The sequence below is a fragment of the Epinephelus fuscoguttatus genome, linkage group LG19 (genome assembly GCF_011397635.1).
Source record: "Epinephelus fuscoguttatus linkage group LG19, E.fuscoguttatus.final_Chr_v1".
Taxonomy (NCBI): domain Eukaryota; kingdom Metazoa; phylum Chordata; class Actinopteri; order Perciformes; family Serranidae; genus Epinephelus; species Epinephelus fuscoguttatus.
Window position 1 is genome coordinate 36920863 of NC_064770.1, and position 19212 is coordinate 36940074.

Here is a 19212-nt window from a genome sequence, read left to right on the forward strand (position 1 = left end):
AGTTACAACATGATTGAGCTAGCAAAGCAGTTTTGTGTTGCTATGTGTGGTATTTATTCAGTTACGGGAAATCACGATGTCTAGAAAGCATCAGTGGCTGCAGCCAACAGGGACAGCTAGCAAAGCTAACATCAGGACGTCATCTGTTAAAAGCCTCCCGTTGCCAGATACGACATGAAACTACTCCAGTTAGCTCAATCATGTTGTAACTCAGACATCCGCTGGAAAAAATATTTTTTTTCACGTTGACGAGATGGCATTTTGGGTGGAGCGGTCGCTATGGACGCGCTATGGACGCGGAGCTTGCTGTTTCTGTAGGTACACATTTCCTGGGGACACCTACACGTCTTGGCTGCGCCCCCTCCATTGTGATTGGGTAAAGCGCAGCATCTTTCAGACTCAAAGCCCCGCCCCCCCTCTAGTCGTCTTTGACACAGGGCTGCCGACAGATTCTACAATGTAGATCGCAGAATCTGTCTTGAGAGATTACTGGTGTATTGATACTGTGAAAACTGAGGATTGAAACTGTTATCAAAACGTCATAATCCATATATTAATCAATATTTTTGACAAAACCAGAAAGTAGACATGACGGCATGTTACATTTATCAGACCACGGCAACACCATGTGAGGTCAGTGTTGCGGCCATAAAGCAACGGTATCAGGACAAACTAATGACATCAAACAAAGTAGATCCAGGTGACCTGAGGCCTGTACTACGAAGACCAGTTCAGCTAACCCAGGATATCTTTTCGTTACCTGATTTGACTAACTCCAACATTGCCCGTCTGGATAACCGGTAATACAAAGCTGGTTGTCAACTAGTTCAGTCAACTCTAGGTTGGGGGGGCACACCCCGATATCAGTGGTAGTCGCCTTATTACAGCAGTGTAAAGCGGTGATGAGGAGCTTGCCAGTGCAATACACACACACGGGACTCACGTGCATTAACATGTTGGACTGTCTACCACAGCAAATAACAGAGAAGCTCAGATTATAACACACACAGAGGTAGCGTGACTTCATCCTCTGCTCAGGATGTCGTTACTCCGCTGTATCCTTACAAAGTTTTTTTGCTGCTATATAAATGCTCTGAATGTCGTATAGAGCTCCTTTGTGTCCAGTGTCTGGTGACCATGCGACTGACGGCTCTGTGTTTCCTTTGAAGTGCCTCTGTGACAGCCCCGAATGACTGTTGAACACTAGGACCTCTCTACTGATTTCTACGCTCGGCACCTAGAAGCTCACAGCAGGAGGCACCGCTGGAAACCAAGTCTATCTTCTCGCTCCCCTTCATAGTACTGTTATAAGTTCTTACCTGTGTGTGTCTTAAACTAAATCTATGCAGAGTTGAATTTATGAGGAGAAATACTGCTGTAATGTGATTTTCTTTTTTTGTTTTTTCCTCATTTTGTTTTACAAAGCAGTCTACTGTTTATTCACGGTTTTATTTCTGAGTTTATGATCAATATTTGAGAAGAGGAGGGTGATTTGGTGAATCTGCATGTTCTCAGCCCGTTATGCATCCATAACACCGTCATCTGTTACCTGGGCTCAAACATGTGAAGCTGTCAAACACTGCAGAACCTACTAACACCTGCACTGTAAATTGGCTGCTATGAAAACATTCATCATTTGCTTTGTCATTCACCATCACTGTCATGTGAGATTTCAGATGCACTTTCTTTTCCTTTATAAATCCATATTTTGCTGCGTGACCAGAGCTGACATGATTAGTGACATTGCTAATGTAGCAGCAATAACACCGCACCCAAATTGGAAAGAAGGTGTTTTTTCTGTTTCAGATATTGATTAAACAATTCATCTAAAACATACACAAACAGACACTAATCAGCAGCAGAGGTTTGTGGATGTACACTAGATGAAATAGAGGAGAATCAAGGGGAATCTCCTAAATAATAAATGTTAACTTTAAAGGTGCAATGTGTAATACCTGGCCACATGCTCAAAACCAACAGGGGGCAGCATTTCACCTCTAAGTCAACTACAACTAACAGCAGGGCAGGGGATTTACCACAAGATATTTGGCCAAAGAGCTGAGTTGCAGCCGAGTGTGAAGCAGTCGGGATGAAAGTCAGCACCTCTAAATCTGGGGCCGTGGTCCTCTGCCGGAAACCGGTGGATTGCCCCCTCTGGGTTGGGAGAGAGTTACTGCCCCAAACGAGGGAGTTCAAGTGTCTTGGGGTCTTGTTCACGAGTGAAGGTAGAATGGAGCCTGAGATGGATCGACGGTTTGGTGCAGCTTCTGCAGTGTTGCAGGCGCTGCGCCGGTCCATCGTGGTGAAGAGGGAGCTGAGCTGGAAGGTGAGGCTTTCGATTTACTGGTCCATCCACGTCCCAACCCTCACCTATGGTCATGAGCTCTGGGTAGTGACTGAAAGAATGAGACTGGGGATACAAGTGGCCAAAATGAGTTTCCTCCGTGGGGTGTCTGGGCTCAGCCTTAAGGCCCTGACACACCAAACCGACGGTCGGCTGTCGACCAAATTCGGGCCGTCGGTGAGCATCTGTCGGCCTAGTTTTTGCGGTGTGTCCCGCACCGTCGGCACTTTGGCGTCGGCATCAGCGGCTTTTCAGCCAATTGAGCATGTTGAAAAGGGCGGCGGAGCTTGTCGGTGAGAGAGATCACTCTGATTGGCTGTTCAGGTTTGATTTCCTCGCCCCTGTAGCGAGTGAATCTGCCTGTAGTGAAACCGGGGCTAACCGGTGCTTCCTCCTCAGGCTCCACTTCACTCAGCTGCCCCACAGACCCGCTGCTTCTTCACACTTTAACCTGAATAACAAACCGGAGCTAGCTGGGAGTGGCTAGCGGAGCGTTAGCCGCAGCATGACCGGAGGGAAGCACAGCCAGTTAGCCTCTGCTAGTCTCTGAGCTAGCCCCGGCTCTCCGTTTGGATCCAACCGGAGCACCGAGCCCTGGTTTGTTATTCAGGTTAAAGTGGGAAGAAGCAGCAGGTTTCACTCTCTCACTCTGCTCTCTCTCAGAACGTACGTGCTACTTGGCCATCAGATGTAGTCCGTGTAGTGTGTTCAAATGCAACTGACACAGGGCGACGTGAGGCGACGTAGACGACGCAACAGTTGGCTTTCGTCGCCGCTAGTTCTTTGATGCCGGTTTGGTGTGTCCGCACCTTTAGAGATAGGGGGAGGAGCTCGGACATCCAGAGGGAGCTCAGTATAGAGCCGCTACTTCTTCATGTTGAAAGGGGTCAGTTGAGGTGGTTCGGGCATCTGATCAGGATCCTCCTGGGCGCCTTCTGTTAGAGGTGTTCCAGGCACGTCCCACTGGTAGGAGGCCCCGGGGCAGACCCAGAACACACTGGAGGGATTACATATCTCATCTGGCCTGGGAACACCTTGGGGTCTCCCAGGAGGAGCTGGAAAGCATTGCTGAGGAGAGGGACGTCTGGGGTGCTTTGCTTGGCCTGCTGCCCCTGTGACCTGGCTCCAGCATGTGCTGGGCGAGTCTTTTGGCATTTCAGTCTTTACCAAGTTACCAACAAATTTTGGACCTCACATTATGTGGCTCTGGACAAATTTTGGCTTTGATTAAGACCTGGATTGAGACCATTTAAGAATGGGCGAGGAACAGTAAGCCTGCAAGCCCCCACTGTGCACAGACATTTTGCAAGGCAGGTGCTCAAGTGGAAAAAAATGGTTTCTCTTCCACAACTTTTTTTTTCTTTTGCATGTGCGACATGCTAGTGCAAAAAAACAAACAAACAAAAAACAAGATGTGCACATGCAAAGTGAACCCTGCTGGGAGGTTTCTATCTGCCCAGACCAGGGCAAATGTCTGTCTAGCTTACGTATGAGGTGTCTAAATATCAGCTGCTACACATACACACATACTTTCTACATTTATCATTTATTCATAACAGGCAACAACAAAGAAATTAATGCAATGCTGTGCACACTTAAGTGCTCCATAAAGTAAATAATCATCACAATCAACAAATCTTGACACAGAATTGAAAAACGCTCTTCTCTGAATAAATAAAATGATAAACCAACCTACCCTCTGAACTACAGAGCAGGCTGATGTTCAGTTACAACAATCAGGCTAGTGTGTCTCCTCTCCTCACATAATTCTTCAATACTTTCCTTTGCTCTCCACTTCTCGATTTGTTCTCTTCCTCTACTCTTCTCCTCCTTTCTTTTTAAAATAGTCACATGCTTATTCTCCTAATTATCCTCTGAATAATCTTTAATGCACCTCGTGTTTCTCTCCTCCTCCGCCTTTACGCACCGCAGCCCCAAACTGCATGACATTTCTGTGTAATTTAATTATCAAAGACACGATGTGGGAGATGTAAACATTATCTGAAACTGAGTTTTGGTTTACAAAGACATGTGGACGTTACAAAGCAATTCAGCGTCTGTCTCCGCTCACACAGGGCAGCTGGTGAACCTCAGTCTGGCGGAGAGTTGGAGGGACACAGTGTTGTTTTACGTCAGATTAACTCACTTGTTGTTGTTAAGCTTAATGACAGGCTATTGCCTAAATTAAACTGCCTGTAATGAGATGTTTTAACAGTGGTTTCATTTCACAACAGTGACAAACAGTGCTGAGCCTTCGGGCAAACACTATCGTTTAGCTGTTGCTGACATCACATATCTGCTGTCATAAAATCCTGTGGTTGATTGGTTTGCTTTCTCTTGTACAAACAAAACGCACCAGACCAAGACCCATCTTTTGGAGCAGTCATGGTTTGGTTGTTGGTGTGAAAGCACCCTAAAGGGCTGCTGGAAAGGTAGCGATAAATCACTGTTGTTTATTGGTCTCAAACAGTGGTCTGCAGCTTGACGGGCCTCTCGTCAAGGTGTCGCACCATCCCCTCCACCCCTCAACGACAGTCAGCTCATACACCACTGAACTTGAGGCACCCAGTAGCTCAGCGGGTAGAGCAGGTGTGCCTTTTATAAAGGCAGTGACCCTGCCACAGCAGCCTTGGGCCCTTTGCTGCATCCCGTCCCCTCTCGCTCCCCCTTTCATGCTTAACCTGCCCTGTCCAAAAAAAAGCCCCAAAAATAATCTTTAAAATATATATATACTGCTTCACTTTAGAAACATTGATATGTATGAAACTTACAGATATATTTGTGGTTTACAGAAACACACGATGCTGACATTTTCCTCTGGTGACTGGGCTGTAAATTCTGGCTGTATCTTACACACTGCACCTTTAAGTGAAATTAAATTTATTTTCCTGTGGTGTTTGTTTGGGGTTTGTTCTGTGGCTGGATGAAGAGGTTTTGTAACGTCATCAAACAGCAGCTGGTAAAATAAAAACATTTATTAACTGCTCTAAAGGTTCGCAGAGCAATAAAAGAGGGATTTTGTGTTTTTCCACCTCTGCTGGGCGAGAATGTGAATTTCTATCTCTTTCATTGCAGTTGGATTTGAATTCTTACTGATAAAATGCCAACGTGAACGAACACGGCCAGGCTCAAAAGCAGAGCCCTTTTTTCTCATTCAGGACTCAACAGAGGACTCACACTGTGTGCACACACACACACACACACACACACACACATGATTATTGTTTCTCTGCAGCCACAGGGATGAAATGAGTCATCATGCTTTGTCACATTCACGTAAACTGTAATTAAGTAGCCATCACGGATAGTTCAGCTCCTGTGTATTTAATCCATCAGTCATAATCACGTCTCTGTCTCTGCATCGTGTCACTGGGGATCATGAGGGAATGTAAAGTGAGTCCAGATCATTTGTCGACACTGTACCTGTGTTCACGTCTCATGTCGTGTCATTTAACATCACTGTTTAACACTCTTTACCAAAATGAAATGACAGGAAATGAAGGATGTTTCTGAGACATTATTTGGGAAATAATGGCTAGATTATATTTTATTATTAACTTTTTTAAAAGTCTACATTTTGTACCTGATGTGTAATTATGTAATTTAAGTACCAGATTAAAACTGTATGTTTCAGGTTACTGTATAAGGTCGGATTAATACATACTGTAAGCGGGGTTGAATTGGACACAACACACCAGACGTCCTTGTACCGGACCGTCGATAATATCTGCTTCATGTACTGCAAGTTTTATGGATTGCAAATTAAACACAGCTTTTCTCACAAATGAACCGAGTGTAGCTGAATTATTTGTGGCCACGGTGTTAGCTTGTGCATCTCATCGCTCTTATCTCCGCCAAACATCATGCAGCAGTGGTGGGTTTTTTTTTCTCAAATTAAAAACAAATGTGCTTCCTCTGAGTTAATTGGATCCTCAGCTGAAGCCAAGCACCTTATCAGTGAGAACAGCAGCTGTGATGAAGGCTTGTCTGCCTGGAACAGGGTGATACGAGGCCACGCTACTGAGGACTTCAGCAAAACTCATCTGAGTTTAACTTCAGTACGTAAGTGACATTTATTCATGAAGTGCTTTTCACAGACCGAGGTCAGAAAGTGCTTTACAGGGGCGATATGGAACATACAAGAATAAATACACAGAAGATGACGTGACCACTTGAGCCATGAGGTTCAATGTGCAAATCTGTACAAAACATTAAGAAAAAAATCACTTTACACGACAAGAACACACAAAATATAAGTAAATAATAAAGTAAAATCCAGAGCAGGTGCAGACAAGTTTACTAAATCTGTCAGAACAGGTGTGTTAGCTGGGTTTTGATTGTCAGTTTCTATTAATGTCCATTTTCCTTGTAAAGACATTTTTCTGTTGGCCAAAGCAAGAGTTAGCCTCGCCCTGGTTCCCCTGTTAAAAAGCCGTTTCCGTAAGTGAAAAACTGATGTTTAAAATTGCCATTTTTACATTGACTCCAATTGTTCACATTAGAGCAAAATTCAAAATGCTGTCAAAAATTCAGTTTTTAAGATAAAATTCTGATATTTGCCACACATCATCTACCATGACTCTAGAATTTATTTATTTATTTTTTAATGAACATTGAAGATATATTTAGCAGGAATTTGCATGTATATTGTAAGGTTGGTCGAGCGGTGAAGGCAAAAGGAAGAGGACTTTAAACTGTTCAACAGTCCAATTTTTTTTTATTTCCCTTTTCTTTTCCAGACGTGGGTTAGGTGCAGCTACATGTGCAGATCAGCTGGCCAAAACTGAAGAAAAACTAAAACAAAAATCAACTCTGCACCGGGCTATGCCCCCTTTGAGTTTGGGCCCCTGGCAGTAATAGCCGCTGGGGCCGGCTTGCTAGACAGATCTCAGAGACTTGAGAGACGCTTCCAACTCCTGCATATATAGACAGTAGCTCCTCCTACACATGGGAAATACAATTAATAAATCAATCAACAATCAGCAGTGATTAATTCATACTCTTCAGACTACTTTTATAAGCCAACAGTGAAAAACATTGCTACACACTCCAAAAGAGTAAAAATGTTCTTAAACTGCTCAAAATCAACACTTGCACAAATATCTCCCCAAAACTCTCCCTCATCCATACTACACTTGGCACATTCCCCCAGGAACTTGACTATAAAAGGAATCCAAATGGACGGGGTCTGGTTTGGCAGTTCCTGAGTCCAAACCAGAGGTTGGCCAAGTGCAGTCTAGAGGAGAGGCGAGACACACAAAAGAACTAGTCAAATAAAGAGATTTAAAACCACAATATTGTCCGACTTTTCTTCCTGTGACATATATGTTTACAGTACCGTTTACAGTCAAACATTTTGATGCACTGTAGGCTCAATTTTTGATAAATCAAAAATCTGAGAAACGTAGTTTGTGTAGGACAGTCTGAAGATGCTCTGTAGCAAGTCTGGTGTCAATTGAGCAAAAACTGTGGGAGGAGATAGGTTTAAGAAGTTTTACAGTTTTTGAAAAAAACAGAGTGATGAACTTCATAATTTTTAATAGGTTTAAATGTACCAAAGTTTCTTCAGTATTGGGGCTACAGTTTGATGAAAGTTGTGAAGTTGTAGCACATATGGTTGATTTGTTATGGATTTTCAAAGTTTTGAACTTTAGACGCTTGCTGTAGCGCCACCATCAGGACTATTGGCTTGAGTTTACAGCTGAGGATATCTGGCATGAGACTGGACCTTTGTGCAAAGTTTGGTGAGTTTTCACCCATGGGAAGTATGATTTCCTCGGAAGAAGAAAGAAGAAAGAAGAACTTGGGATTACAATAGTGTCCTGGCAGCTTAGCTGCCCAGACCCTAAAAATGGGTTCTATGGGTACCAACGAGTCTCCCCTATAAACTTGAGAAGGCTTGTTCCCAGTAGATGTTTGTTCCTCACAGTTCCCTCAAATTAAAGGTGTATATTTGTCTTTTAAAGGGAAAGGACAACCAGCCTGTATAAAGAACAACGAATTGCTGTATAGATTCATAAAAACAGGAGCTCATAATGTTAAATGCATTTGTATTAGTCTATGCACATCAGATTATTAGTATCATTAACTGTAACATTAGAGTTTGTAAATCATACTGACTTAGTTTTCAACTGGTCTGTACAACAACATTATAGAATGCCTGAAATTCAGGTATGGCTTTTGGTTTCTGTGTTCCACCCCAAGGTTTTTCAGTCGACCCATCTGACCACCCATATGAAACATTTCTGGGGACGCCACTACTATTCTGTCATTATTTCAACTGCTTCAATTTCCCCATTTATCTTCACAAAGCAGGTGCTATATAATGATCTGCAGGTTGTTACTGACACTTAATGTAAATGATATGCTGCAGATAATCAGCAGGTGCTGTGCAGAACAACCTGATCTCACAATGGATCCTAATTGACTTTACATTGGCATTGTTTCTGTGGTACCGGCACGTAATTTCATCCCATTACGTGCTGCCACCACGGAATGTGGTGTTAAGAGGTCATGGTCATTTCACGTATTTCTGTGAGATCAGCTTGGTGCAGAATGTATCGAACTATGTGTTCAGTGTTCCTCTGCCAAACCGTTAATATCCTTAATAAACTATTAAGAGTTTCAGTTTGTTGTTTAATAAGACTTGACGTAAGTTATTACATTACCGATTGAAACTCCAATCAGGAGTTCAGTACGCACCTTTTATTTACGTAGTTTCTTATTTTAACACGAACAAACATAGACAGTGTTTCATAATAAGGTCTTTTAATATGCAGATGTATGCAGCTACCTGCTCCACATCTAATCTACAGTGCAGAGACGACCTGCTGTGTGGGCAACATGTTACTGTTATGAAGCGTTTTCCAGTTACTGCATTTACAAGAACATGTCAACCACACAAACACGCAAACAACATGACGTCCAATGTTTTCCCAACATGGCCCAATATTAGTTTGGCGAGTTATGAGAGGTTATGTCCTTAATGATCTCAGTCACACTTCTGCAGCAGGACGGTGGGAAAGAGCTGCTCATTAAACATAGACTAAAAACCAATCTCCTGCGTGACATTTCCTGAGTACCTTTCAGAATAATGGAAGAGGGAAAAGGTGTGTTGAGAGAGATATTAATCCCCACATTAAGACTGGTTGATGCTTCCTTTTGATGTCAGAAAGCCGTCAGTATCTAGTTTGTTGATGAAATATTAATTAAGGCCCTGGGCACTGACCGCAGGCGGTGGCGGAGGCCTGATTGAAATCCCTGTGATTATTATTAATGATTTTTATTTGCAGTCTTTCGGTGCATTTCTGAGAAGCTAAAGGTGCTTGGAAACACACAAAACTTGGCACACACATCAGAACTGGTGGATAATTTGATATTTTATGAGACAAAATAGCTCAGTGACAGTGAAGATTAGACATGTCAGTTTCAGTCTTCAGTTAATTTTGCTTTCAATAGCCACCCACCCCGGGAACTAACCGGTTAATTTTTAAGGTAATAAAGGCCATTGTTCACTATTTCCAGGGGCTATATGTAAACAAACTCCTCCAAGATATTCAACCCACTCGAATTCAGATTTGGTCCGTGCAGTATGAACAACTTTGAAGAACTTTGCCATGTGGTGTGGCGGCCATTTTGCTAATTTCATGAAGCAGGAATGCTTTGTAACTTGAGTGTGCATTGTCCAACCTGCGGGAACTGCCCATTGGTTCAACATCCCATTGTTCCGACCATATTAAACTCATTGTTCCGAAGTCCGTCATCATGATGCCCTGTGGTTAAGGTCTGGTTAGGTTTAGGCACAAAAACCACTTGGTTAGGGTCAGGAAAAGATCATGGTGTGGGTTAAAATGAAAAAGAAAGTGACAAACACATAAGCTGTGAGCCTGCTCCGCCTCAAGCCGGTCACGGCGCACCATACGCCCGCCGCAAGCTGTTCAGCACTGTGGACAGTCGAACCAATGGGCTGTCGAACCAATGGGCTGTCGAACCAATGACATGGACCCCAGCCTGCCCCAAATCTTCCATGCTCGATAAGAGTCCTGACTCATGATGTCTACATGCCAGTATAGAGGGCTGCAGGGATGACATTTTCTGAAGGTCAGCATGGAAGTTACCGTCACCCTGGTTCCCTCGCAACAAAAAAGCCAATGGGATTTTTCATTTGGGATCTGAATTATGGCAGAAAATTAGCTCACTGGCAAACAAATGTTAATGATCCTTTCAAGATAATCTTCACAGATGAACACCACTTTGATGATTTGGAGCTTGAGTGACGTTACCAGAAGTAAAAAGCTAATGCTAGGCTATAAATGAACCACACCACAGTGGCATGACTTCAACATCGCCACCAAAACAAGGCTGTGAAGTCGTTTTAGACGTAAAGATGTTCTGTAGTCTCATTTAGCCACTTGTTAGTCTTTGACAGTATAGAGGCTGCCTGAAGGTCAGCATAGATTTTCACTGGTTCCCTCGCAACAAACGGAAAGGTACCATGGGATTTTCATTTGGGATCTGAATTATGGCAGAAAATTAGCTCACTGGCAAACAAATGTTAATGATCCTTTCAAGATAATCTTCACAGATGAACACCACTTTGATGATTTGGAGCTTGAGTGACGTTATAATCAGAAGTAAACCACTAATCCTGGCTATAAATGAACCACCACCACAGTGGCAACCACTGACTTCAACATCGCCACCATTAAACAAGGCTGACAGCCTGCGTTTTGGGACAAAAGATGCTTAGTCTCATTTAGCCACTTGTTAGTCTTTTTTAAGACATGTAAGAGGCTGCAAAATTCATGAGTAGGGCATCAGGCATCTAACTACGTAAAAACCCATTGACTTCAATAACAAGAATTTTACATTGTCTGGTCCACACCTCACATGCAGTAACATAATGCATGTTTAGCGCTTGTTCTCTAGCGCCACATAGCGAACACAGGAAGTGGTAGTTGCATGGTCTGACAGCGCCAAGCTGCAGTGTCTAACTCTTGCGTGCAGTGATTGGCGCTTTATACATGGTCATGTTGAACAGCTTCCCGCCAGTCGCCCCAACATGCAGGAGGGTGCTGTTTATTTGAATGTATTCTGGTGGGACGCTGGACATGTGAACTTCAAAGTGGCGCAGGCCACACTTTGACTCAGCTGTGCGAAATTTGACTTCAAAGTATGTGTCACTCGTCTTAATTCCTGGAAGCACCTATCTGAGGACTGCAGCCTTGTTTGCTGCCTTTCCTTTTATCCTCCGCACTGTAATGTCTTATTTTATCTGACCATGATGGATGGATGAGTGGACAGAGAATTCAAATGACTGTCAGACCGTCTGATGTCTGATGTCAGTGCAGTGTGCTTTTCTCGTAATTGAAGGAATTCTGTTTTTCTCAAAATTGCTCCTCGTGTCAGTCTAAGCTTTCAGGGAAATGGAGGATACCTATATATTATTATTACTCAGCCTGGATGTGGGTGACTGGTAACGTGCACAGAATCATAATTTTCAGGAAGTCTTGCAGTAAATGTGATTTTAGTCACAATGGACTGCACACAGTGGACTATTTGCTGTCATGTTCATTTTGTCTCATGATGGTCATGAAAGCAGCTGCCGGCTCCAACTAGAAAACAATGTTTTGATGCATTGGATGTGCTGAATGTGCATATTAAGGCAGTACAGGAGGAGGTGCACATTAATAATCCTCCAGGACTGTAACATGCTCATGTTTAACCCAAACAATGTGTCATGTGACTGCAGTTGCTTCACATCCAGGTCGCAACACCTTCTCACCACAAACCAACCGCACCAGAGTTCCTTTGGAACCGGACTGAGACCACCTCTTCAAGAAGGTCTCGGTCTGGTTGTTTTGGTGCACACCGGAGTGTGATTGCTGTGTTCACACCTGCCCAAACGAACCGCACTTAGAGCTTGAGTTCGACTGAACCAAACCAAACAGGGCAGGTGTGGAAGCACCCTGAGAGGACACGAGACTTCTCCACCTCTTTTTGGCTCTGTTTGCTGGCGTTACAAAATCTAACCCGTTACAGGAGACTTTGACCAATCAAAGTTCATTTCAGAGAGAGGGCATTCCTATTGTCTGTTCTACAAATGCAGATGTGCGTATAAGTCCATTTGGTAAAAGTCTGATTCAGTGGCGGAGAATCCTGCAGAGGATGTTGCTATTCCAGCATTGGCACACATTGTTCATTTTGCTGCAAAGCAACAAAGTGTGATCAAGAGTCTGAAATAGAAAAATAAAACCAACATCACCACTGGAGAGGGTTTTAGCTTCCTGAGCAAATTCCCAGAAGAGGACTGAGAATCTGAGGCTGGAGACCATGTGTGATAGTGGCAACTTGTCTTGGTCAGAATTTCTGATAAACAAGCGAAGTAAAGCAGAAGGGGCTGAGTGAATCAGCTGCAATGAAATAAAATTAAATAAATCGATGTATGGGGAACACTGGGTTACTGTATGAAGTGTGTGCAAACACCCGTGGTCTTTGGTGGGAGGGGCTTAGGACAGAGAGGAGGAGGAAGGAGTATTTTTAAAATCTGCCTTTTTTTTGTGCCTTTTCCAGATTTCTACCTATTCTGCTGTGTCCTAGCTGTCCCAAAATATCAGATGACTCATTTACACTTGTTTATTCATGCATATAGTTATTTATTACACACAATGAGAGCACAACAATCCTGCTTTGAAAAAAATAGTGTTAAAGTTGTTGTTTATATTGATAGTCCATCTGATGGCGATCTGATTGGAGTTCATCATTTCCTCAGCTTTTTAACATCCACTCATTTTCTAGACATAATAATACAGTGTGACAGCAGTTTCCAAATGGCTCCACAGACACACACGTCTCTGCTATGAATATGTTCTGTGTGATGTGACAATAATGTTGGTGTATGAGGGGACTGGAGATTGGTCCCTGCCTCTTGGACCAGACTCATTATGGCGAGGGTAATTGCTGTGTTGCTCATGCAGAGATCGGCGTGATGGCTGGTGGTGTTCTGATATGCTGGGGTCATTACTGCTGTTGTCACCATCACGTAACGATGTCATCATTGTCAAAATCAAAGGGAGGGTGGACACCTGCTTGTGTTTCACATAAGAGTGTCTAAGTAATCGTCTAACATCTGGTTTACCATGGAAGCTCTGCAGGCATCCAAACATCACAGAATAAAATGAGAGATTTATTGTTTTTGGTTTTTTAAAGGAGTTTGTGTGTTTATGTGTGCTTTTCTTTGTGGTTATTTTGAGTCTACTGTGGTCGTTTTGCACTTCTTTTTGATCATTTTGCATCTCTTTGTGGTCATTTTGCATCTCTTTGTGGTCGCATTGCATCTCTTAATGGTCATTTTGCATCTCTTTGTGGTCATTTTGCATCTCTTTGTGGTCGCTTTGCATCTCTTAATGGTCATTTTGCATCTCTTTGTGGTCATTTTGCATCTCTTTGTGGTCGCTTTGCATCTCTTTGTGGTCATTTTGCATCTCTTTGTGGTCGCTTTGCATCTCTTTGTGGTCATTTTGCATCTCTTAATGCTCATTTTGCATCTCTTTGTGGTCGTTTTGCATCTTAATGGTCATTTTGCATCTCTTTGTTGTCATTTATAGTCTCTTTGTGGTCATTTTGCATCTCTTTGTGGTCGCTTTGCATCTCTTTGTGGTCATTTTGCATCTCTTAATGCTCATTTTGCATCTCTTTGTTGTCATTTATAGTCTCTTTGTGGTCATTTTGCATCTCTTTGTGGTCGCTTTGCATCTCTTTGTGGTCATTTTGCATCTCTTTGTGGTCGCTTTGCATCTCTTAATGGTCATTTTGCATCTCTTTGTGGTCATTTTGCATCTCTTTGTGGTCGCTTTGCATCTCTTTGTGGTCATTTTGCATCTCTTAATGCTCATTTTGCATCTCTTTGTGGTCGTTTTGCATCTTAATGGTCATTTTGCATCTCTTTGTTGTCATTTATAGTCTCTTTGTGGTCATTTTGCATCTCTTTGTGGTCGCTTTGCATCTCTTTGTGGTCATTTTGCATCTCTTAATGTTCATTTTGCATCTCTTTGTTGTCATTTATAGTCTCTGTGTGGTCATTTTGCATCTCTTTGTGGTCGCTTTGCATCTCTTTGTGGTCATTTTGCATCTCTTTGTGGTCATTTTGCATCTCTTTGTGGTCGCTTTGCATCTCTTTGTGGTCATTTTACATCTCTTAATGGTCATTTTGCATCTCTTTGTGGTCATTTTACATCTCTTAATGGTCATTTTGCATCTCTTTGTGGTTGCCTTGCATCTCTTTGTGGTCATTTTGCATCTCTTAATGGTCATTTTGCATCTCTTTGTGGTCATTTTGCATCTCTTAATGGTCATTTTGCATCTCTTTGTGGTTGCCTTGCATCTCTTTGTGGTCATTTTGCATCTCTTAATGGTCATTTTGCATCTCTTTTGTGTTCATTTATGGTTTCTTTGTGGTCATTTTGCTTCTTTTTGTGGTGGTTTTGCATCTCTTAATGGTTATTTTGCATCTCTTTGTGGTCGTTTTGCATCTCTTTGTGGTCATTTTGTATTTCTTTGTGGTCATTTATGATGTCTTTGTGGTCATTTTGTATTTCTTTGTGGTCATTTATGATGTCTTTGTGGTCATTTTGCATGTCTCTGTGGCCATTTTGCATCTCTTTGTGGTAGTTTGTCATCTCTTTGCATCTCCTTGTGCACTTCTTTTTGGTCATTTTTTATCTTTTTGTGATCATTTTGGATTTCTCTTTTTGGCTATTTTTCATCTCTACAATCTCTTTGTGGTCATTTGCATGTCTTTAGGGTTGTTTGGCATTTTTTTGTGATTATCTTGAGTCCATTTGTGGTTCATGATTTTTCCAGAACTTTTAATGAGTTTTACAAATTGCATAACTTGAGATCGTGACGTCTACAGCTTTTCTATGCCCGTGTGAACGCTGAGGTGACCTGACCCATGGTGCTTTTATCTCTCTGGGCTCTGATTGGTGTGTCAACAGTGTTTCCTGAGTGACTGTGTGATTGGGTTCCAGCTGTGATGACTTGAATTAATGACACTGAACGGCAGAGCTTTCTAGATAATCACAGGGTGCAGCCAGTGATAAATGTTTTTACCAAACAATTCGACACATCAGAATTATGTGTGACAGCAGGGAGTATTGTTTGCAGCTCTGAAGAAAGGCTGTCTCTTTTGATCGATGGTGTTATGCTTTGGGATTTTTACTCTATAGGCCCAGATATGGTGTAGAAAGCTGTACCTCTTTTCAGGTGTGATGAACATGAAAGCTCAACTCAAGCATATTTCGTGAGTTATAACCCACGGCACTTTTTAAAGCGAGAGCCACAGGTTATTATCTGTGATTCTGTTAGAACCCTGCTTTCATAATATAGTCGCTGTGAGCTGTGGAAGATTAAAGTCTTATTTCAAGGATAGTTATTCTTCACCACAGGCTGTTATGAAACCATCATACCATAAATACCTGAATTAATGTAGTCGGTGAAAAGATATTTTCCTCTTGACTCTTAAGTTTTCCCACTTAACTTTCTATATTTCTACATTTATCACAGATAAAGTCTGCTCCTGTATCACCTGCATACATTGCTTCAGGGTGAAAGCACACCGTTACATCAGAGAGAAATATTCTACCTGTCGTCTGCATAACTTTTTTAAACATTTTATTAACCCGATCATTATTTCAGTGGTTCAGAAACCATATGTCCACTTGCTAAATTAAAAAATGAGCAATTCTGATTTTATTTCCACACTGTGACAAACTCATTAAGCCTTTAAAAGTAACAATGGGCGACACGGGGACTGAGAAACAATTATGTTGTTACTGATGTCACGCCGTGTTGTGTTCAGGACTTCATATTTTATTTCCACCATGACTCAAAATTAATCTCACACCAGGGGTAGGAGTAAATAACTGCCAGCTATTTCATTATTTTGGGGTTCGGTTGGTTTTCCGTATGATTTGGGAGTTATCATGTAAATGCCGTGTAATCCTGGTTTGATCCTGCTCCTCTGTTCTTTACGGGATAATAATACATTTGGATAAGCAGTGATGCTGCTGAGTCTCCCTGCTGTGGAAGGCTGAAGAAGAAATGAAGCAACAGCGTCGCTTTCACCTTTGTTTAGTCTGAGGAAACTGTCACAGCTGATACTTCTGGTTAAAATGCTTTCAGCTTATATACATATATACATACATAAATAAAAAATCCCCCTCTCAACTCCTCCTTCCCATGAGGGGTGATGGTGTGTCTTCCTCAAGCTCGGGTCCTTTGGGTGTCACAGCTCTTAGTGCTCCAATTACCACTGACACCACTGTTGCCTTTACTCCCCACATCTTCTCTAGCTCCTCTTTCAGTCATTGCTATATTTCCAGCTTCCTGTGCTCCTTCTTCCTGATGTTACTATCGCTCGGGATTGCGACATCTATCACCTCCATCTTTGTTGATCAACACGATGTCCCATTGGTTAACCATCACCAGTTTGTCTGGATCTGGAAGTCCCACAGGATCTCAGTTCGGTCATTCTCAACCACCTTGGGAGGTGTCTTCCATTGTGACCTTGGGACTTCCAGAACATACTCAGTGCAGATGTTCCTGTACACTATACCAGACACTTAGTCCTGGCGTCCCATGTACGCTGTTCCCTGCTGCACCTTACTTCCTGCTGTTATGTGCTGAACTGTGTCAGGAGCACCTTTGCACAGCAGTGTTTTGGAAAGTTGTTGAAATCTGGCACCGGGGTGATATATCGATAGTGGTGGACAGTGATGCAGTGGTTTGCATTGTTGCCTCATAGCAAGATGGTTCCTGCTTTGAACCCTGCTTTGGAGTTTGCATGTTCTCCCTGTGTCAGCGTGGGTTTCCTCCAGGTGCTCCAGCTTCCTCCCACAGTCCAAAGACATGCAGGTTAATTGGTGACTCTAAATTGTCCGTAGGTGTGAATGTGAGTGTGAATGGTTGTCTGTCTCTATGTGTCAGCCCTGTGATAGTCTGGCGACCTGTCCAGGGTGAACCCTGCCTCTCACCCGATGTCAGCTGGGATAGGCTCCAGCTCCCGCGACCCCTAACAGGATAAGTGGTTACAAAAAAATGAATGAATGACTCTTAAACTTTGGATATTATAATAGTGTTGTCTTTTCCTGGTTTTAAAGGCTGTTTACAGTAAAGTGCTGTAATTTTCTGACCTAACCAGTCTCCTCCAGCTGCAGAGGGCTGCACCTCTAGCTCTCTCATTGTAAGTAAAGGTGTACCCCAGGGGTCAGTCCTGGGGCCAGTCCTATTCATTTTGTACATCAATGACATTGATCTAAATGTGTCAAATGTGAAATCTCACTTTTATGCTGATGATACTGTACTCTACAGTTCAGCACCCACCCCAGAAGGGGCCCTCTCCCAGTTACAACTTGCTTTTAACATGGTTCAAGAACATTTGTGTGATTTAAAACTTGTTTTAAATGCTCACAAAACTAAAGTCATGCTGTTCTCTAATATAAAATCAAAACCACAAAATCTGCCCTCAATCCTCTCTTCTCAGGGTTTGAAGATTGAGCGTGTTTCCAATTACAGATATCTTGGTATATTAATTGATGAATCCCTCTCTTTCGCAAATCATATTCAGCAGCTGGTAAAAAGATTGAAACTGAAACTGGGTTTTTATTTTAGGATCAAATCCTGCCTTTCTTTTAACTCAAAAAAGAGACTGGTTGCTGCCACTTTTATGTCTGTTCTGGACTACGGTGATGTTGTTCAGTATATATGCAAGCCTCGTCTCAAAGCTTACATGCACTTGACACCCTGCATATTCTCATTTACAAGGCAATCTTAGGTTTTCTTCCTTCTTACCTTTTGTCCTACATTAACTGAAGTAATGCTGAGACTCACAATCTTCAGGATTTGTTCTTGCTGTCTGTCCCAAAAGTCAGAAGTGAAATGGGAAAGAAACTAAGCCACCGACGCCCCAATGCTAAGTGTTTTTAATGTTTGTGTCCACCTTGTGTTTGTGTGTATGTATGATTATGCTGCTGCCTGTCTTGGCCAGGACACTCTTGTAAAAGAGATTTTTAATCTCAATGAGTCTTTTCCTGGTTAAATAAAGGTTAAATAAATAAATAAATAGTTATTTGCCTTTACCCACTTAGATATTATATCCACTTTAGAGGTGATTATTTGTCAAAAACCTCATTGTTTAAATATTCTGGGAAAGCACCAATAGTCAGCCATACAATAACAATATTGATGTATTCAGTGAAAAATGTTGTGATATTTTCTCCACATCACCCAGCCCAAACAGAGACTTGAAGTCGATAATACACTAAAAATATAACATTAGGAGTAAACTGAATTTGACCTCATGTTGTTAAACTAGTCTTTTTTATCTTAGAGTAGAACTTAGTTAAAAAACTACAGCAGGCTAAAATAGACATGCCAAAGTGTATATTTCACATCAGAGTAAAGGACACCCACACCAGCTCTAACCCACACAGAGAGAGAAATACATCACAGCATCACAAGCTGAACAGTCACACAGATACAGTAAGTAATGAGCCTGGTTTTGATATCTACAGAGAGCTGCCAGTGAAACATAACAGAGCCATATAATGCACGCTTTTTGTCCGCTGCAATCTGTCCTCACTTAGTCAGTGATGTGGTTCAGAGCACATCTGTCATATGGAGTGTAAGGAGCAGCACATCCTCTGTGGACCACTGGCTGCGCTTTCACACACTCTCTAATTATTGCCTGTGGCTGTTTGTTCTTGTTTTAATGGTGCTGCGCTGATGATGATTACAATTGTTTTGACATTTCAGATGTGTTAAATATGCACACAGTGACCCGGAAAGCAGCCTGTTAACAGACACTGTCA

The 19212-nt window shown here is 42.3% G+C and overlaps 2 protein-coding genes across 2 annotated transcripts in view; both read left to right on the forward strand.

Annotated features, from left to right (window-relative positions):
- usp43b (ubiquitin specific peptidase 43b) overlaps nucleotides 1-1308 on the forward strand; it is a 128307-nt gene extending 126999 nt beyond the window's left edge. Inside the window, exon 16 of the mRNA XM_049560658.1 lies at nucleotides 1170-1308. Within this exon, the coding sequence (XP_049416615.1) occupies nucleotides 1170-1180 (11 nt within the window). The 3' untranslated portion in view covers nucleotides 1181-1308. The remainder of the gene's footprint in view (nucleotides 1-1169) is intronic.
- Nucleotides 1-3709, forward strand: part of kri1 (KRI1 homolog) — a 602835-nt gene extending 599126 nt beyond the window's left edge. The window contains exon 19 of the transcript XR_007447829.1: nucleotides 2978-3709. The gene's annotated coding sequence lies outside the window, so the exon portion shown is untranslated. The remainder of the gene's footprint in view (nucleotides 1-2977) is intronic.
- The last annotated feature ends 15503 nt before the right edge of the window (nucleotides 3710-19212 follow it).